Here is a 20,378-nt window from a genome sequence, read left to right as displayed (position 1 = left end):
TATTTGACCGCCACTGAAGACATCAGTGTGTCGTGAAACATGACAAAGTCTTCAGCCCACCTGTGCTGACAGCTGCAGTCAGGAACGACTCCCACATGAAACAGGAGCTTGTCTCAGCACTGTTAGCTATACAACTGCACACGTTAAAATCACTCACGGCCAAAGTTCCACTTCCTCGAGCCACTTTCTTCACCATTGTTGTTGACCTACAGATGCAGAGCTCTCTCATTCTCACACACTACCACGTCTGTCACGGCTCGGTCTAATGAGGAAGTGGGCAGGTTCAGAGTCGAGCCCACTGTGATGCAATAATGTGGCTAACCTATCATTCGACAGGGAAGAACCTTATGAGGTAATAACTAGGAAACGGAGCATCATCACAATGAGGCACTTGGTGCATCATTGAGAAGACTTCAATATTTGAAACATATCAAAATACGTTTATTCCGCTGAGCCATCGTAGAGGGGTTTCTTGGAAAGCCAAAATTCTTTAAATTAATTAAATATTTTTGCATTCTCAGTGACAGTTGAGATCTCCACACACTGAGATCAGTCCAGAGTCTCATCCCCTCTGTTACTCCCTGGATGACGCTGTCCGTCGCCCCGTTGCCAGGCAACAGTGCAACCAATGTCAAAGAATTCCGGGGGATATTTAGGCGTGCTTTGAAAAGAGGGGTCGTTGTGTGTGTGCGTGTGCGTGTGTAGTGGAGAAGACGAGGAGGTGAAGAGTGTGTCAACTAGACGGCCATGTATGCAAGACTTGTCTTTTAATCTTCTAATCTCGGATACTTAATGGTTCTTTAAAGTGTTATTTGAGCTTTAATCTCAGATTAATCCCAAAGGTTTCTCCAGTGAATGTTTGCTGTTCTTTTTTTGTTTGCTTCCGACTGTGAATTGGTCCCAGGACATTCAACTGGTTTCCAGAGAGCTTCCGCAGATCCATGGAGCTCTTCTGCTTCTATAATTTCCTTTTCAAAGAGCCCGTTTGGGTCTTTGTCCACTCCACCTCGTGTCCTCCTTCATGCTTCCTCACGATAAATATCAGCCACATTCTCTGGCCCGCCGTTGCCAGTCTCACCCCGCTGCCCTGCATAGCTGTGCCCTAGCAGCAGGCAGGAGATGCCTTCACCAAAGGAGGTTTATTTTAGGAATCCCCCTCAAGCCCTTTTGTGCTCCCCGTCTCTCTCTCTCTCTCCAACTTTCAGCGAGGGTAGCTCCACAGCCCGCCCCGGCCCCCTGTTCCCCGCCAGGCCTTTTAGCCAGCGGGTTAAACATTGATTTGTGAATGGAGGGGAGCACAAGTGGCCCCTGCGTGGTGTTCAGCAGCCCCCCACTGTTAGTGTGTACACACTCACACCTCTACTATACACCACCAAGACGAACCGCCGACATAAAAGCTGCTCAGCTAAAAGGCCTTTATTAAGCTCATTCGCTTGATGGAGTTTCAGTTTTGGTCAAGAGTGTTGCTCTTTGGCTGTGGCCATCAGATCGCTGGGGTTTCTGAGGGAAGAACCGGAGAGATACATGCACATTATACACTTGTTTTATATCCCTTGATGGCATGCTACAGGGAGGCACATGATTTATTTAAAAAAAAATACTGCCTGATGTACTACTGTGGAGGATAAGAGCCACACTGCTTAGACAATTGTCAGGGAAAAAAACAGAGACGGTGACACAGAAGATCTGTTTTTTAAGTTTGTTTCAGAAGCTTCCTGTTCATCTTGATGTCAGATAAATTTTATCTAATTCAGTTTGAATAGTTTTGCTTTGAATAATTTAGTTTTCTCATCATATATTGTTATCATTCTTTTAAAAATATATTGTATACATTCCTTACAATATTGTTTTTAATTGACACAAATCCAAGATATACCATGATGATGATCTTCTATAACACACAACTACTACTATATAATGTACTGCATATAATACATAAAATTCCTTTATTTCAGATGATGTAATTCAGTGTTTGGGGATTGACATGATGACAATGCGGGTTTGTTCATGAGATAGATGTTGTTTTGTCTAACTCTTATTTGTGATAATGCTATATATATGGCGTGCTTAAGTTAGGGATATGGTCAGGGCTTCTTCAGTCCTCATAACTTGATGAAGTTAAGGCCACAACTCATGACAATTTATAAATCTAGACAAAGGTTAACATACATGACTATAAACATTCGGAACATCTTCTATTAAATCCCATAAATGCATTATGATGCCATATGAATGGACTATCAATGCATGACAGCTGAGTGCTAGGGAGGACTCTCAATGAGGATTTTTCTTTGTCATGCGTTTCCATGTTGAGCATATAATAAAAACCCCATAAACAGTGAGCATTGAAGTAGATATATTTTTTGTATTAACACTTGACTCCCTAAAATAGGCTCCGTGAATAGAGGTCCACAAGCACCATGTTATGTTTGACATCAAGAAGGTGGCTCATATGTAGTGTTTTCCATGGTTATCCAGTGTCCCACGCCCTTCATACTAAGTCACAATCATAACTGTCGGCAGAAGGAACGCGCCATCACCAGCCTCTGAGTCAGAGGGAGACCACACCATCCTAGCGGTGACGCCTGCAAGATCACACATTGACTGCAAATACCACCTGTGACATGGTAACAGGTCACCCCAACACTTGCATCACACTCCTGGTGCCTGTCTCCAATTATAGGGTGTTGGATCAATATGTTTGTCTTGTGTGCCAGCATGCCCCGCAGGAGAGAAAAGGTTCTTCTTCAGTGCGAATCTTAGCTTATTGTGCTAACAAAATTGTGTGTGTGGCAATAACAGGAGTGATTTCATGTCATGATTAGCATTTGACTGACTCGGTGGTTTTGCTACGTAAATAAAAGTATTGTAAGAAGAGAAAAAGCAGAATGACTTAGATCGCTATAGTCACTGGCCAGCATCTATGGATGACTGGACCCATGAGTATAAATGTTTGCTACATTCCCGGCAGAACTGTAGATGTACTGTATCTGTAACTTTAATTGAAGTAAATGTTTCCAAGGTAGAGAGCTGGGCTGTCGTAGGAATTCCCTTATTCACCGTTTCTTGGCATCTATCATTGAACAGAGAGCAAGTGAGATGTTGGGGCTACACCCATGCTAAAACACCGCAAACCAGTGGTGGGCCGCAGAAATGCATCGTGTGGCCCACAGGTGGCCCATGGACCAGGCTTTGACACATCTAACTTAAAGTGCAGTGCAACTGGAAATTGTGAGTCCAAGAGAGTGCAAAGAGCTTATTCATTTGTTTATGTTCAAAGATATTGTCAGTGCTTTTCTGTCTGTATGTGACCAGCGCCCCCCTCACCTTTCGCCCCATGTTGCTTGGATAGGCACCACCTTGTTTAGCGAAGGAAAACAAAGATAGTGCATTGTTTGTACAGTGATTATTATTATTATATGTTTTAAATTCCTCATACTTTTTACAAGTTAGAAATAGGTTGATTTCATTTTATATTTGTTTAAAAATAGCTGTGGAAAAAGTAAAGCATATAATAATAATAATAACAATAATAATAATGGAACAATAAACATTTATTTCTCGTAATTTAATTTGGCATCATAGATTCATAACAGAGACATGTTATCGTGCAGGATACTTAAATGTGAGTGGTTATGATCAAAAATATTTGACATCATTAAAAATGACTTCAACTTCAACTGCCACTTCCCAGAATCAGCTGTTTTCATGTGAATCATTTTGGCAGAGTGATACCGTAAGCATGTACTTTGACTCTGTAATTGACTTTTTGTGCAGAACAGTTTGCTGTGATCAGACGTGGGCCGACACTGATTTCAGCGTCATTAGATCAGAAAGACACTTCTGCACCAGATGGCGTGTGTGATCTCCACAATATGTTGTCAGGAGGTGGAACATTTGGCAGAGGAGACTCATCAGTGAGGAATGTCAAGGTAAGAGTGAGAGTGGAGCCTCTTGACTTATTTGGTTTCCCGCCTCTGAAGGAGTCAGGCCGTGAAAAGGCAAAGAGAAGAGAAAGTGAGCTAGAGAGAAGGGGAGCTGGAGGGGTTCCTGCTTTTCAGTGCCCCCACCCCAAAAAAAAGAGCAATGAATGAGAGACTGGCTGAATGAATGAGAGGCGGTCCCAGGCTGAGAGGGGCTCAGGCCCTGAGGATCAGCAGAGGTTAACTTGGCTTCTTCACACACATGAAAAGGGGAAAAAACGGATTGAGCTTTAAAGAGGAGGACCCCCTGCGCCTGGGGCGGGATCAGTCACCATGATTTATTGGAGAGAGAAGGAGAGTCGGAGAGGAGGAAGGAGGCGTTGAAACGTGCTCACGTCCTCCACAGCACCTCCCTCCTGCTGGAGCTACTCATGTGCTCCAGATATCACTTAAATGCTCAGGTTGGTGAGGCATTTCAGAACTGATCAACAACAAATTTGTGAAATTCAATTACCTCCATGTTTCCTCTTTCAGCAGTGATCTGTGCACTATGAAGGGTCACAACAAAGCCAGACTAAAGGAAGTATCACAATGCTCCGTTTTAGTTGCTTGCTGCTGAGGAATAAAACGTTTGGTTCCCACTAGATGGCCTTTATTTGACTTTGTTGTCATTGGCTGCTGTCACACGTTGAATTTCCCAACTGTCATATATCACTGTCTATATATATATATATATATATATATATATATATACGCTGTATAGGTTGGCCATCATGATTACAGTTTGGCCACAGTCCTCCTGTCTCCCACCTCCTCCACCTAGTAGAGAGAGCAACCCATGCCCTCTTCACCAGTCTGTCTAGCCTCTTTCTGTCCCTGTCCGTAATGCTGCCCACTCAGCACACAACTCCATAGAAAATGGCTGATGCCACCACAGAGTCATCGAAGGTCCTCAGGAGCTGCACATGCATGGGCTCCATGTTTCAACTAAAACCGAGTTAAGTGAGTGACTCTCAAGCTAAATCCCCTGCCTTCTGATGGATGAAGGGAGGTGACAAGGAGAGTGCTGGATGATGTGACAGAAGCTTCTGAGGACAAGAGCGAGACCTGTCCTGATGCATGTTTAGAGACAGGAAACTGAGTTTCAAGGGTCATGGATGAAGATCAAAAGACTGGAGGCAAAGTTAGGTGATGGCTTGGGGCCAGTGTTGGAAATGGGTGCACCAGGTAACAGAACAGGAGAGAAACACAAGCAATGAGGTTCATGCATGTACTACAGGAGGACATGAGGAGGACTGAGGTGACTAGGGAAGATGATCAGGACATGTTAAGGTGGAGGAGGATGACTTGCTGATAAGAGATACTGACAGAGGTTGCTTTGGACACATGAGGGTCATGGGGAATCCACTGAGAAGTACACTGACTTTATATTTTATCAGTGAAAAAGCAGGACTCCATTCACATCAGGCCAATTCGGATTTACACTTCATCGATTACGGACATAAAACCTCTCAAAGTCCTGGTCCATTAGATCAAAAATTAAATGAGTTTCAGCCATTCAGTGGGTTAAATCATAAAACCATGATAGTAAGTCTGAATGTACAAGGCCCTTTTTATTTCAGTTACCTCAGTGCAACAATGGAAGAGTTCAAGTTGTCAGTTGATATCGCGGAACGCTCAACCAATAGCATGTTTGTTCTAGGTGGTGCGCATTACCATTTTAAACATGACATCATGAATGGCCAAAGCGTTAACTATTAAAAGCTAAAACCGCCGCTTTTCAGTCATTTCTGAATAGTTTCCTGTCAATGAGTCGGTCTACGTCTTCCATCAATGACGTGACAACAACCTTTCTGTCACTTGTAATTACCTCATTTTTTCCCTATGGCCTTCATACAGTAGCATGTCTTATATCCTGCACACATGAACGCACCACTTTAGTGCCAGGTTACAGCGTTGCACTGCTTTGCTCAAAGGGCCCCAAGAAAGAGAAACAGTGAACGTCACGCAGTGCGGTCAGAGAGCAAACAGGGACGGGTTTGTCATCTCTTTTGGGGCCTTGAAAATAGGGCTGTTGTGTCTTTAAGAGGGGCTGCTGGTTCCTGATCGCAGCTGCTGGCGTGTGTGTGTGCGTGTGTGTGTGTGTGTGTGTGTGTGACACAGAGCACAGCCTAGATTCATTACTTAAGCAGTACAATGGACATTTATCACCCCGTGGTGTTATTCAAATTCAGTACCAAGCGAGGAGCTTCTCCAGAGCGCGCTGCGTCGCGTATTGTTGCAGGCGCGTCAAAAAGGCAGAGGCGAGCATTGAACCAGCAGTCAGTCACTCCCAGAGCGCCGGAGAGGAAGGATGGAAGAAGGTGCTTCTGTCCGGAGCTCAACAATCCTCGCATCCTCCAGCAACCATCCGACGCTCCTCGCCGAAGGAGGGTGGGGGGGGCATCGTCAGGACGCAAGCTAGGACGCACCAGCGGGAACTACCTTTGCTTTTTTTTTCTCCCCCTGAAAATCACAAGAAGAGAGAACACAATGGCTGCGAGCACTTTTGAAAAGGGGGATTTCTCGACATAGTTTCATGTATAACGGTGCGCGCTAGGAGAAGACCGTGCGAGGTGATGACGCGGCACAGGTGCATAAAATGGCGTGTTTTTGCCTCCTGTTTTTAAAGACTGTTGGAGCTGAAGGAGGTGACATCTCTGCTCCAAGATCTGAAGAGGCCATTCAGCCATCTTAAAGGCCCACGGATTTTGGGACGGTTCGAGGGGTTTTAATTTCAAGAAAACTGACAGGAAAGGCGGAGAAAATGGCAGCCCCTAATAACGGGCTCGTTTAATATTTGTTCGCTCCGGGGACTGTTCCAAAGTCGATCGACAAGAATAGTAGTAGTTTCAACGCGATTTAACGGGACAAAATTTACTTAAGGTTTGAGCTATTACGCTTAATACGGTACTAACAGGTGCCAACTATTGTTTGTACATTCTGAACAACTTCCGCGCGCTTGAATGGAAAACTGTTTTACGCGACATAAGTAGATAATATTCAGTAGCAGCAGCAGAATTGTGTGACGACATTTGAACACAGATTGTGTGGGATAGTTTTTGCTTTACGACCGCTGTTTTCTGGCAAGAACATGCTATTTAAAAGATTAAAAGAACCAGTTTGGCCCTCGGGAGCAATCACCATAACAAAAATAATTAAATTGATAACAATGTCTACTTTTGATCACTCATATAGAAAATCTTAATGTTTTTATACTTTAAATTGGTTAGTGTGACGCCAGAAGAGCAAACATGGAAAACAAGACGCAGAAAAAATGGTCAAAACAGACTTAGTTTTCTTCATTGTTACAAGTATTGTGGTAATATCGCAACGTTAAAAAAAAAAAACAAAAAAAAAACGCACGTTGTATTGTTAAGCTTTAGGCCTTGTTTGACTCAAATACTGTTTGTTATTCAGTTATGTATTTATGATTCTACATTAAATATTTTTGAATTATAGTTATTATTGGCCACTTTCCACAGATTAAATGGTTGAATTGGGTTTTAAATTGTGATTTTAAAGCTTACATAGGTCGGGTTGACGTCACTGCGTCAAGAGAGTGCGTTAAACTGCTGTTTTAGACCACAATGTGTACATTTTTGGGGAGGGGAAAGACTGTGTGTCAGCTGCAGCATAAGATACAGAGTTTCTAGCGGCTGATTGTCCAAACGCAATTCTTGAGTTCAACTCCAAATCCAACCCCAAGAATTGTGTATGGACATCTGTTGCTACACGCTCACACTCGTCATCTCTGTGGCCTTCACACACACACACAGGCCTTCATGTCAGGTAAGGCACACACAGACACACTCTCACACACGCGCGCGCGGACCAAGTTGCACGTCTATTTCTATTATGCTTGTAATAAAGCGCAGCAAACGCTCCTCATCTAATGTGTTTTTTGGCTCGTGGATTGGTATTTACACTTCGTCGAAGATCTAATCAGGAGTGTTTGTTTTAAATGGCAAATATCGACGAGAGGGATCGATCTATTGACTGCGTATTGGCACATGGAAGAAAGCTTCGAGTTGAGGCCTGCATGCTGCCCAAACACTGGACACGAAGTCCAATATCCTCCTTACGTTTTTGGAAGTGAAACAATACATTTCAGTGATAAAAAACAACATTTTATTTTTAATTATATGTCGCGCAATAAAAGTCCTTGTATTGTTAGCAAAAAAAGAAAGGCCATATAATTTTTAAATAAATATTTATATACAATGATAATTATATATAGCAGTATAACTAGTAAAACGGTGAAAAGGCAATTAAAGAAAAGTCAAAATTGGCTCTCAGTCAGCAGCAGGCATCACAGTGCATTGATGTTTTGTGTTGCATGCTGAGGGGGGCAACACGAGTGTGTGTCGAACATTTAAAGGCTTAACTCTGCTGATTCTATAGGATCAGTCCAGCATGTTTGCTCTTGTGTACAATCGCTGCTGCGGAATTCACTGCTGTGAGAAAATGGCCGCCAATATCTTGGCTACAATTACAACGTTATCGGTCGTTTTAACCAAATTTGATATGCATTGAAAGAGTCTTGCTGTATTGAAGGGACGAAAATCAAATTTTATATTCGTTATTTGCGCAGATGGAACAGTCAGGATGTATTTTATCAACAAGGATCCATACACATCTTTATCTTATTCGAAGAAACCACAGGCTTATATTCGCCATTTCAAGTTAACTAGTTTGTGATTATGCAAACTGACGTACTTTAATGAAAATGTCAGTAAATGTCAGTATAAAGCTAATGTTGTAAAGAAAAAATCTTGAATAAAACGGGAAAAAATCTGTGGATTTGTCATCAATGAACGATGCCTTCATTATCTGTCTCTGAGGTGAGACATCTGAGAGTGGAAATAAATAAAACTGAAATTAACCTTTAAACATGCGAGGCATCATGACAAAAAAATAAAAAATAAAATAATAATAATACAGAAAAGAGGCGCAACCCACGTCCAGTATTATTATTATTTTCAAATTATTATTACTATTGTTGTTTTTTGCAACAGACATATGAACTTTAATGTTATTTTTATTATATTCATTTATTTTATTCAATCCTCAATTATATATATATATATATATATATATATATATATATATATATATATATATATATATATAATGAAGAAAAAATAGCTTTTTTCACTCACAACTAGGAATTTTAATGCCTGAGATGCACAACTTGACTCTTGAGATAAATCTAAAACTACTATTATTATTATATTATTTAACTACAAGTATAAAGGCCATTTAAAACTTGATTGAGAGAAATATATATATACTGTACATACTGAAGGTCAGAATGCTCCTATTTATCACAAAGCTGAAGTTGTTTCATCTTTTATGTGGTAGCTTCAGACTCAGAACTTTAAAAACAGTAACATAAGATAAATGAATTACCAAAGCATTAAAAAAGGATTCATTGAGTTCGTCAACATTGTTTAGACAGCTAAATATAAAAATAACACATTAGAGCTCAGCTTCCAGTCCTCATTTACTGATGAAACTTAGACGACATTAAATGTACAAAGAGTGAACATAGAAGAGGCCAACTTTATGAAATAATATTGAAGAAGCAGAACAAGCTGACATGGAGAAAGCCTCAATAACAGACTAAAATAAATAAATATTCAGAGAAAACAGCAACATAAATTAAAGCAGATAACAAAACAACTAAGATACTTCACTTTAGAATAAATCTTTCTGAAGCTTTCATAAAAGAAGCAAAAATAATTATAGAATAAGCCAAACTCGACAAGGCTTCATATGAGAGATAATAAGGGAACCAGTGTATGTAAATGGAATCATATTAAGCTTATAACAGAATAAAGGATGCTAACTTGATGATGCTCAGAAAAAAGGTGCAATAAGTGAAAACAAAAAACAAACAGTAAAAGGGAGGTGCAGCCATAAACAGGCAAACATAAAAATGCTAATGCAAAGGAAAGTTGAAAAGCTAATCCAGAGTGAGATATATGAAACCTGAACCAGGAAAAAGGCTTAAGAGATTCACATTCACATTCAGAACTGGTTTGATGAGCTCAAACCATAAAGTTGTGAACAGGAAGTTGCCATGAACCTGAAATTGCCCCGTTGAGGCAGATTTCCAAAAAGGAAATGAAGAAACATTTTGTGGTTTCAGTTTAATTAAAGCCTTATTGTTTAACCGGGTCCTGTTGAGAGGCTAAGACCCTTTGATCGCTCATTCACACACTTTAACACACACACACACACACACACACACACACACACACACACACACACACACACACACACACACACACACACACACACACACACACACACACACGTACACGCACCTTGAAGTGGTCCCTCATTAGCATTCTCTTTCTCACGGACTACCTTGGTCCGTTTCCAGTTGCAAATCGGACTCTACAACCGAGAAAAGGTTTTAGGTCGCCCCAGGCGTTCAGAGAGGGCAGCCCGCAGGCGAGGGCCGACCTCCCGCAGTGGCCCTGCACTCCCAGCCACCCACCCACAGCCACACACACACAGGTGGAGGCAATGATCCAGCGTGGGGTTGATCAGCTCTGGTCATCCAGAGAGTCCAGACTGATCACACAGCAGAATTGATCATACACATTGAACTCCAATGCTGTTGAACCTGAGATGCTTGGTTGAAACAAGACAAGTACCCAAAACCAGAAAAGTAGATATCAGTTCTTCTTCAATCATCTCAAGTGGACATGCTCGACATGAGGGAATAATATAACAATAAATAAATAAAAACTCGACCCAATAAGACAAGAGTAAAATGCCAGGATCTTAAACGGCACATCAATATAAATTTAGAAAAATGCAGTGGAAAAACATTTGGTCAGTGAGGTCAGATTTGCATTTTACCTTAGAAGACAATGAAAATGTACATTTTGAAAAATATGATTTTACAAACAGCAGAAACATGTAGGTAATTAAGTAAAAAAGATAATTCACATTTTTAAACCTTCAAATAAAAAGTGACAATTGAGACATTATACATCCTCATTCTAGTTTATTAAATATTTTTGACAAAAAACATTTGCCTCTCAATAAGAGGACAAGTACTAAGACTGATGAGTTCATGTTTTATGTATAAAAAAAAACAGTGAAAATAAAAAATAATGAAATAGCAATCATATTAAAAAGTTGCTGCTCAACAGATAAATACCAAAAAATATTAAGCAAAGCCAAGTAACAAAAAACAATACATTTTAATTCAATAAAACACTTTATTTACAACAATTTAGAATAACTCCCGTATTTGTTAAGAAAATATTGGTTGGTGTGCGAATGAAAATATTAAATGTCATTTGTAAAATGTATTTATTGTCAACTAAGGCCAAAACAGAATAGTGAATCAAAATGTATAGGTTGAAGAAGTTGAACTACATTAACAACTACAACACATTTGGGTAAAGTGCCTCGGCTACAAACACAAAACAATAAAAACAAGCTCATTGTCCTTTCTTTCACGCTTTAATGTTGATTAAATTGATTCCGACAGGTAAAACGGAGACACAAAAACTCAACAATAATCAGAAATCCAAGGACAAAAGGTGTAAAAAGAAACAGAATAAAACACACATCCCAGGACTCCATTTACATCCAGAAGTGTGCATTCACAATTAAACGTCCATTTGTGACTACAAAACAGTCCAGTTTTGTGAGGAGATTCAAGCTTCTCATCCTTCCTGCTGCCTCCCGCCCCCCATCATCCTCCCCCCCCTTCTCCATTCCAGTGGATCATCAATCACCCCGACTGTCACGGCACAGCAAGAGCCAATGAGCTGAGCACTTGTTGGGAGGTGCACAGAGGAGGAAGGTGCAAGGCGATGTTTCTCATCCTCCATGAAGAGTGGATATGAACACAACGTTGTCCTGGTCCTGCAGTTGGTAGTCCAACTCCCCCTGAAGACGTACACATACACTGAGGGCGGCAATTGCGGCAAAAAGGCTTTACGTTGATTGTCATGAAAATGAGAAGTGTGTGAAACAAACACGGCTAGTTGTTTATTACAGTCTTGATGCAAAGAAACGTGGCACATTTATTTTTACATAAGGTGGTGGGCAAAGAATCATTGCACCTTCCAGTTTCTGCAGTGTTACTTACATTGGTCATATATATATATATATATATATATATATATATATATATATATATATATATATATATATATATATATATATATATATATATAGTCTCTCCCTGTATATTGTGTTGCTCTCTCTGTGAGTCCCATTTTACCATCTATCAACGTTCCCATTGCTTGTATAATAATATTTACTATTTTCCCTGTTAATACATACCAATCATGACTATAGAATGTTCACACACTAGCTTCCTCTGATTCCACTAGTGTTGCCCATGCCAGCTACTCAGGGTAAGAGTCACCCTTGAGCATCACCGGTCTGTCACAGGGCGCAAACAAACGTGACATAACCCTAATGTAAACGTAAAAAAAAAAAGTGTTTTATTAAATATTTTTAAAAAAACTGTAGATCTGAAGAGCTGTCAGATTTTTCCGAGCCATATCTGTGCGAGGCGCAGGGAGACGCGGCAGCATCAAGTGACCTCAAATGTGTAATAGGCGTCATCCATCTTAAAGACTTAGAAGCTAAAAATAGTGAAAATACTTTGACGTGCACACACACACACTCACCATCAGCTCCCAGTCGGCGTCGTTGATGAGCACCAGAATGCCAGGTCTCCTGAGAAAGAAGGCATGTTTTAGGTGGGACTTTCTCCAGTCTATGTGGGACATACAAAGGAGCTACACTAACATCTCTGAAAAACGTTCCAAGCTAATATAAAAATTTATATTCAAATTCTGCTTCCTCCCCTTCACTCATTGTAGTTCAATCATCGATTGAGATTTTTTTTTATTTTGTCATTTTTTTAAGGCTATGATCACACTATGAAACATGTTGGCTACCATCCAAATGAAATCAAAACATATTGGATGTAAATATTATAATATATTAAATTATTATGTTTTGGAGTGTATTGTTGAAGCCCAACCATCATCATCATCATCATTATTATTATTATTATTAATATAGCTAGGCCCTTCAATATCAATATTAACTTTGATCAAGTGAAAATTCCATCATTCCACTCCTTCCAGCTGCAGTGCTATTTTACATTCAGTAATATTTTTCATTTCATGTTTTCACAATTCTCTGCTATATTCTCTTGCTTGTAAAGTCCGCAGCCGCAACACAGCATCGCCCCAGCAAGCGATCAATAAAGTAAATCTGCTCTCCATAGTGGATCAGAAACGTCCCGACAAAATTCTAGACCCAAGTAAAGATGATTCCACTTCCTCGATCAGAGGCTGGACCAGAGATATCATTGGGTGGGGGTGGTAAAGGGAATACTCTCTCAAAGTCTCCATGACCACATGTGCGTTGCAACAGAACACACACAGTGCTCAATAAGAGTCGGTCCGCTTCGGACCTGCTCTGGGATGTCATGGAGAAAAAAAGCAATAAAAATGAAGGCGGCACAAAACGGGGCAGAACAAAAGACTCATAAAAACACACACAATGAAGTGAGATCTTTAAAGAGATAATAAAGCAAAGTCCTTAATGATGGTTTGGTTGGAACAAAACAACAAACACATCTCATCTATAGCTTCAGAGGAAGCCCAACTCTCCCCCCCATTCACCGCTGAGGTGAAGCTATAAATAGTGCGGCACAAAGGCAGCTGTAAAAGTCAGCCGCTCCAATAAGGATGCTGCCGGCGCTCACACACACACACGCAGGTGATCTCAGGAACACGCGTGATCATCAGACTCCAAAAGGATGGCTTCACCACCATTTATTCTGATGTGGCGTCAAGCGTGCGTCAAGTGCGGAGAACACTCACACGGTGTCTCCCTGGACAAAGAGCTCAGGCCGCTCCTTCAGCAGGTTCTGTTGGATCCACACCAGCAGCTGCTTCACGTTCCCTGCGAACGCACAAAAAGGCAGACAGCCAAGGTCATAGGTCAGAGGTGGAAGGTCAAGGTGCACGGTTCCAGCCCCCTGATCGATATGACGCGACGGAGGCATCAGGCGGGACTGGGTTCTGTGCCTGCCTGCAAATATGTATATGTACTGGTTAATGTGTCTCGGCTTTTTGGGGGGAAGGAGAGGACGCAGGGAATTGGGGGAGGGGTTTGTTGATGTGACGCCGTTCACCTTCAGGAGAGCCGATGAACACAGACGCTTAATGGAGGTAAACAGAGAGGATATGATACAGGTTTTTCTGTTTTCGTTTGGGTCCCAAAATCACTAGAATGTTCACAAAATATTCACTTTGCCACAGCGGCCCCACCTCAGTGTGAGTCCCCGCACCCATGATTGGAACCATCACTCCACAACAAACGCCGAAAATGCATTTTTTTTTGCTTGAGGTTGCAGGGATTCTTCAGTGACACGCATTAGTAGTTGTGACTACTTTTGAGGATTGTGCGAAAATACAACCGATAGTGTTGTTCTGTGATGGATGTGTGCACATCTGTCTGGTATATATGTGTGTTAGAGCTTTCGTCTGCTGTTCTGTGTTGTGTATCTGACGTTTGTCTACGCGTTTCGCACCACAACCGTTGGTGCGTGTGTGTGTTGCTGAGTATCTGTTGACCTTATGCCATTTGGATGGATGTATGCGCGTCTGCGCTTCAAGTGATGTGTGTCCATGTGATAGTGTTCAGCGTGTCAGTGTGTGTATGTGTGTTGCATATATATCAACATTGCACCATTTGTATGTTTGTGGATTAGGCACATGTGCATTCAGTTTGTGGGTGTGTTTTTGTTTGTGCGTTGCCTTATGTATGTTGTGTAGTTTTGCACAATACCTTTACATCTGTGAATTTTTCAACGGTGCCTTTCTGAGTATATGTTCATTTGACTGTATGTGCGTGTGTGTGTGTGTGTGTGTGCTTCGCTGACCACAGAACACACACCGTGACACCGAAGAGAAGTGCGATCGCAGCTGCCGACATCACACAATGTCAAATGATCTCACACACTTAGCTACTCTTAAGAGAGATGATGGCACACATTGTAAACACAAACCCACTTCACAGGAGTTTATAAAATAACTAAAAAGAGCCGTGGCAGCAGCAGATGGAGCAGATGCGAGCTGAGGACAGCGGCGGCGGTGAGTCATCACAGAGGCAAGACGCTGCAGCAGGTACGAGTTCAGCTTTATAAAGGGCGACAACACTGCAGTTTTCACATGAAACACATGTAGAAATATGAAGCAGGAATATTCAAGCAGCGGTTCAAAAAGAGCTGGCCAACGCAAAATGCTTTCAAAAATCTAGTCTGGACTAGTTTTAGAATATTAAATTATGCATTTTCTAAATACCATAAGTTTTTGTTTTCATATTCATTGAAAACATGCAGACTCTTTTACAGTAAAACTCTCTCCAATCTGTGTTTTCAATGAAAAAGCCTTCATAACCTGTGCGAGGTGAGCAACTCCATTAAAAGCATTTGCCATGAGTAGTCCACTCCCATGTAACACCTATTTGATCTGATTTACGTTTGCAAAAATAAGACCACGAATGTGTGACGGTGCTGAACTGATACATCTCCCAACACTTCACATATGAAGCTCTTCCGAGCTATTCCACATATAAAATAAAGTGTGTCAAGTCAATGAGCGGCATATTTTGAATGGATCCGTTCAGGGAAGCTAAACGCCTATGGAGTTGTGCTGCAGATGAACTTATCTGAATGATTCATTACTCTTGTGCGTTGGTCACATGCGGCCCTGCTATGACGCGGTTCATCCTCACCTTTCTAGTCCATCACTGTCAATTGTCCCCATTCTGTTCTCGCTACATGTGCAAGCCCACAGGCCCTGCTTGTCAAAGTCCTACTCGATGCTAGCTAAGCTTTAAAACAAGGAGGACAGCAGACGCAAAGGTGCAGCACAGACGGCATGAAACACACAAGTGCGGTGAAATGGTTGAGGTATTGATCCCTCAATGAGTTGTGTAAAATGAGCACACTGAAATTGTAGTTCTTTCTATAAATCTACGGCAAGATTTCAAGGCATTTCACAAGGTGATTGCAATTTAAGCCATCGCATCACCGCATAAACAAAGCACAAGAAAATTCTACAAAAACACAGTAACATTTTCCTCTGATGAACATAACTTCTGCTTAGTTTGTCACTCACAAAATCCGCTCATTTAAAATACATAATATTGAACTTAAATACATATGTTACATTGTACAATTTTAAAATATTTTGTTATTCACCTCATGTTTACCATTTAATCTAGAATATGTTGCTGGAGAAAGTTAAGGTGATTGCGGTGTGTTGAAAAGTCTGGCGTTTTTATCCACTTCATAGATGTACAGTGTGAACAGGTGAAGCTAGCTACAAAACTCTTGCCACTACAAAACACTTTGATCTGGATTCCTCACAGCATGGTGACAAGCCGAACACTTTCAGAGCAATAACTCTCTTCTTCACCGTCTATCTGTATTATTCTCCATCATTACCCATAGTCCACTCTTTCACCCCTCAGCCCCTCCTTCTCATCACACACTCATAAACCTTCTCCCCACCACCTTTTTCTCCTGCATCAGCCCCTCTCGCTGCGCACACGTGCATTAAATGCAGTGACTGCTTCTCCAGAAACAAAATACGAGGACATCTTCAAGTCACTGGGGTCTAAGTGAAGACGCCGGGATAAATAAATAAAGATAAATTAAGGATGACATATAAAGCACGATGCTGTGGAACAGAAGGGCATGAAGCCACTGCAAGAACGTAACGGAAAAAAGAGCGACTGCGTCACAGAGTCGAAGTGCATCATGGGAAAGCTTGGTTGCGTAGGTGGAAAAAGAGACAGAGAAGGGGGAAAAGGCGCCATTTTGACAGGGATTCAAACCGAAACTGTGCTTCTTTTGTGCGCACATTGACATCGGCGTTTTCATGTTATTATGATGCCGATGACAAAGGGGCGGGGCATGTGATCCATCTTTCTGCTCATGTGTGCTGCAAAAACTGTGCATGTGTGAGAGAAAGAGAGAGAGACAGTGAGTGAGAGAGAGAGAGATAGGGAGAGAGCGACAGAGAGAGAGAGGGGGAAAGGGAAAGACATGGGGGCTGGGGTCTTTCAGTCGAGGGTCATCAATCACCGACTGGGGTCAAACAGAAATAAGAAGGATTCAGAACCAATTATATCTGCCTCCACTGCACACACACACACAAACCAAACCCACAGTCACACACACACACCAAGGCACACTGGTCAGCCGGAGCACCAAGGTCATATCTTCATGACATTCCCTGTTGTGGTCAACTTTTGTCTTTCTGTTGTCTTGACAACGTCAGCGTTGTGGTCGGACAGCCATTGTTTGCTCAAATACCAAAGACACATATTTCTCTCATTGTCCCTTTTCATAACTGTCTCACACACACACACACACACACACTCAAGCCAGCACACACCAAATTGTATCCTTCACTTTAAGTCCATTTCATCACTGATCGTGAGCTGAGCCTGAAATAACGTCACCCTCGGGATTTCTGCACGTAAAGTGTCGTGAGTGGCCCAGTGTAGACTCAAAAAACAGAGCAAAGGGCTCCAAATATATTTGGATGACTTCACCTAATGGCACTCTTGTGACCCCGAGAAGCTTGAAGAAGACCATCTTTACCACCATTTTACTGCCCCATTCACACATCCGTCCAGTGAAGGAGCGTTTACTTCAGCTGACTGAGGATGAAGCTGGTAAAACATCTAGGCGCTCAATGGCTAAATGTGCTTTGAGCTATAAACGAAACAGCTGCTGTAAAAACAAAAACTCAATTGATCATTTAAAATAAGGTAAAAATGCCCAACACCTACAGAATGTAAAGGGCTGTGACCTTTGTTAAAGGTAGAAAACACAGCACTACAGTTTCTTCAAAAGAATCTTCAAAAGACGTTCTCATGGCGATAAAGCAAGGCACCACTATGATGCTATTTGATTTGCAAATATTGCCATTTCACATACGAACAACTATCCAGACCGGAAACTGAGTCCCAGTGTTATCACAAAAAACTGATCATGCACTTGGTGGTGGTCACAAATAATTCCACAAACAATCAGTGTCAGTGGCAAAAGCAAGCAGAGAAATGCAGCAATCGTTATAACGTAATAACGTGGTTATAACGTAATAACGTGGTGACTTTGACCTCGCTCAAGAAATGACCACAGGTTCAATTCCAAGTTATGGGTTCAGCCGCAATAACCACAATAGTTACATCATGAAAGGAACCGTGTATAGTGAAGTGTATTACGTCAACCAAACCGATGGTTATACATTTCACAGTTGGTTGTTTTTCCAATATCTTCCTCATATTCTGTCTGAAGCTCATCCCAGTCACTAGGGCGGAGAGGTGGAGGTGGAGGTGACACACACACTGACAATTTTAAGCCGTGAATTAACATCTGCACTGCTGCAGACTGAAGGAAAGGAGACTGGTTCATACCGTGAGTTGCCTCAAGTCATTGATGACACACTACTGGCTGCACACGTGCACCGATCCAGGCCTTATCTCTTCTGCCCAGTATCTCACAAACCAACATTGCATTGTTTTTACATCAAAGAACTGAAAATAAACTAACTGAAATAAAAAGCATGATCAACGGATGTTTGAATCACCCGGGATCAATTTGTCTCTTTTTCCTGTGTGAATGTCTGCATCAGTTAAGACGCCCAAAATCTTGTGCCGGTTGTATTTTGCGATACTCTATAATCTGCATTAACAATCAATGCAGATTTCAAAGAGTTCATAGCAATAATGCTGATCACAATAACCATTTCCACCCACATACATTTGAATCCTTTTTTTTTTTACTCACATGGTTCCGCTTGACTCGGAAGCGTGACGTCATGCTTTTTCACACCGTCAAAAAGCAGCTCTGCTCCGCCACTAGAATGAAAAACATCAAATAGATTAGATATTATGAATGCTGCAATAGATTAAACTCATAAACATAGTCTTCAGGTGTTTCAAAATATGGCTGAATTACTGCATATAAAAATAATACATGGGCTTTTCATGGGCACACAAGCACGACCCAAATATACGCACATTAGATGAAAAAGAGGTCGAATGAATAAACTTCCTAGACACCTTCAGAAGGAATCTCTCGGAGCTTGTCTTTAGATAAACTGGTAACAGCTGTGCTGTATTTGTACCTATTGACAGATTGTTTCAATAACAATTTTAAATATGGTTATGACCAATAACAGAAACATTAGATTCATCACAATCATGAGAGGGAACCACATAACTGTACCTCCCTGATAAAAAAAATGTTTGCAGCATATTTGTGTTCATTTTCACCAGCGTGACAAGATAGTAATGATTTGCAGTGATATTGTATTTGTTCAGTCTAGTAGAGTTTCATTTACTGCAGAACAGTAGAATACAGCAAAAGGTAAACCGATAGAATTTCAATCAAGAAAATTAGAGAAAGTAGCAAATGATTTTATGTAGGTATTGAGTACTTACACTGAATACACGTTTTCATGTTGACATTCCCATCTTCAGTTGAGTGACAGCTGTATTTAACTCTACTGCAATTCATGTTCAGATTATAACAATGCGACAGTTTGTTTTTGACGCAACTAATACTATTGTACATCAACACAAACAAATCATTGACCGCAAGAAAAACACTCTTCGAAATGAAGCCTCGCTCGAGCAGACAAACCGGAATCAAAAAGTCAAATCAGACACCAAAAACAAAGTAAATAACATCGTCGTGCTCATCATCGTGGCTGAACGAAAACAGATCCACCAGTCACCAGCGCTGCAGCAACTCGAGGGGGTGAAAACTACAAACATGGCTAGTTAGTTAGCTGTCACGCGAGTTCAGTCACGTTTTAACTGCAGTGGCGACAGAAAAGTGGGATACCGCGCCCACCAAACGACCCATCAGCGAAACCGCCAAGCATGATATTACATGTTACCGAGTTTACGCGTGAATATGAAGGGGTAACTCACTCACTTACCCAAACTCCAGCTGGATCTCTACAGGCGCAGCCATACTGTCAGTGACAGAGCGGAAGTGACAAAGACGGAAGCAACGTCACAACTGTACGGGTTTCTATCAATTTTATTCAGACGAAAATACACGGTGTCTCAACGTTTATTTTTATTTTCATCTTAATCGATTTTTATCTGGTATATATCATATTAAATTCACATAGCTTTGTCGGGGACAAAAAAACGAACGCATTAAAACGCACGTCCATGTCAAACAACTCTTTGAGTTTGAATTAAAATACGAAATTGAATAAGTTCCTAATATTTCGTCATTTGTTGCATGGCAGTGATTGTTTCCCACATTATTATTATTATAACTATTATTATTAATTATTACAATTATTACTATTGTTA

General features: G+C 41.1%; 1 protein-coding gene across 1 annotated transcript; it reads right to left on the bottom strand.

The window, feature by feature from the left end:
- Positions 1-9,526: 9,526 nt before the first annotated feature.
- Positions 9,527-20,036, bottom strand: urm1 (ubiquitin related modifier 1). The gene is made up of 5 exons (XM_053854606.1): positions 19,991-20,036; positions 18,832-18,902; positions 13,844-13,925; positions 12,635-12,683; positions 9,527-11,882 (listed from the first exon to the last, which is right to left on the bottom strand). The coding sequence occupies exons 1-5, from the start codon at positions 20,023-20,025 to the stop codon at positions 11,814-11,816; spliced, it is 306 nt and encodes a 101-aa protein (XP_053710581.1). The 5' UTR covers positions 20,026-20,036; the 3' UTR covers positions 9,527-11,813.
- Between the last annotated feature and the right edge of the window lie 342 nt (positions 20,037-20,378).

The sequence above is a fragment of the Synchiropus splendidus genome, chromosome 1, assembly GCF_027744825.2.
Source record: "Synchiropus splendidus isolate RoL2022-P1 chromosome 1, RoL_Sspl_1.0, whole genome shotgun sequence".
Lineage (NCBI taxonomy): Eukaryota > Metazoa > Chordata > Actinopteri > Syngnathiformes > Callionymidae > Synchiropus > Synchiropus splendidus.
This window is presented reverse-complemented; position numbering and strand designations above follow the sequence as displayed.

Excerpts from the sequence above, each read along its gene's own strand:
- urm1 (XM_053854606.1), bottom strand. The coding sequence starts at position 20,025 with ATGGCTGCGCCTGTAGAGATCCAGCTGGAGTTTGG. Across the intron at positions 12,684-13,843 it reads TTTGTCCAGGGAGACACCGT|GAGACCTGGCATTCTGGTGC; the intron begins GTGAGTGTTCTC and ends CTTCTTTCTCAG. Across the intron at positions 11,883-12,634 it reads ACGCCGACTGGGAGCTGATG|GGGGAGTTGGACTACCAACT; the intron begins GTGAGTGTGTGT and ends GTACGTCTTCAG.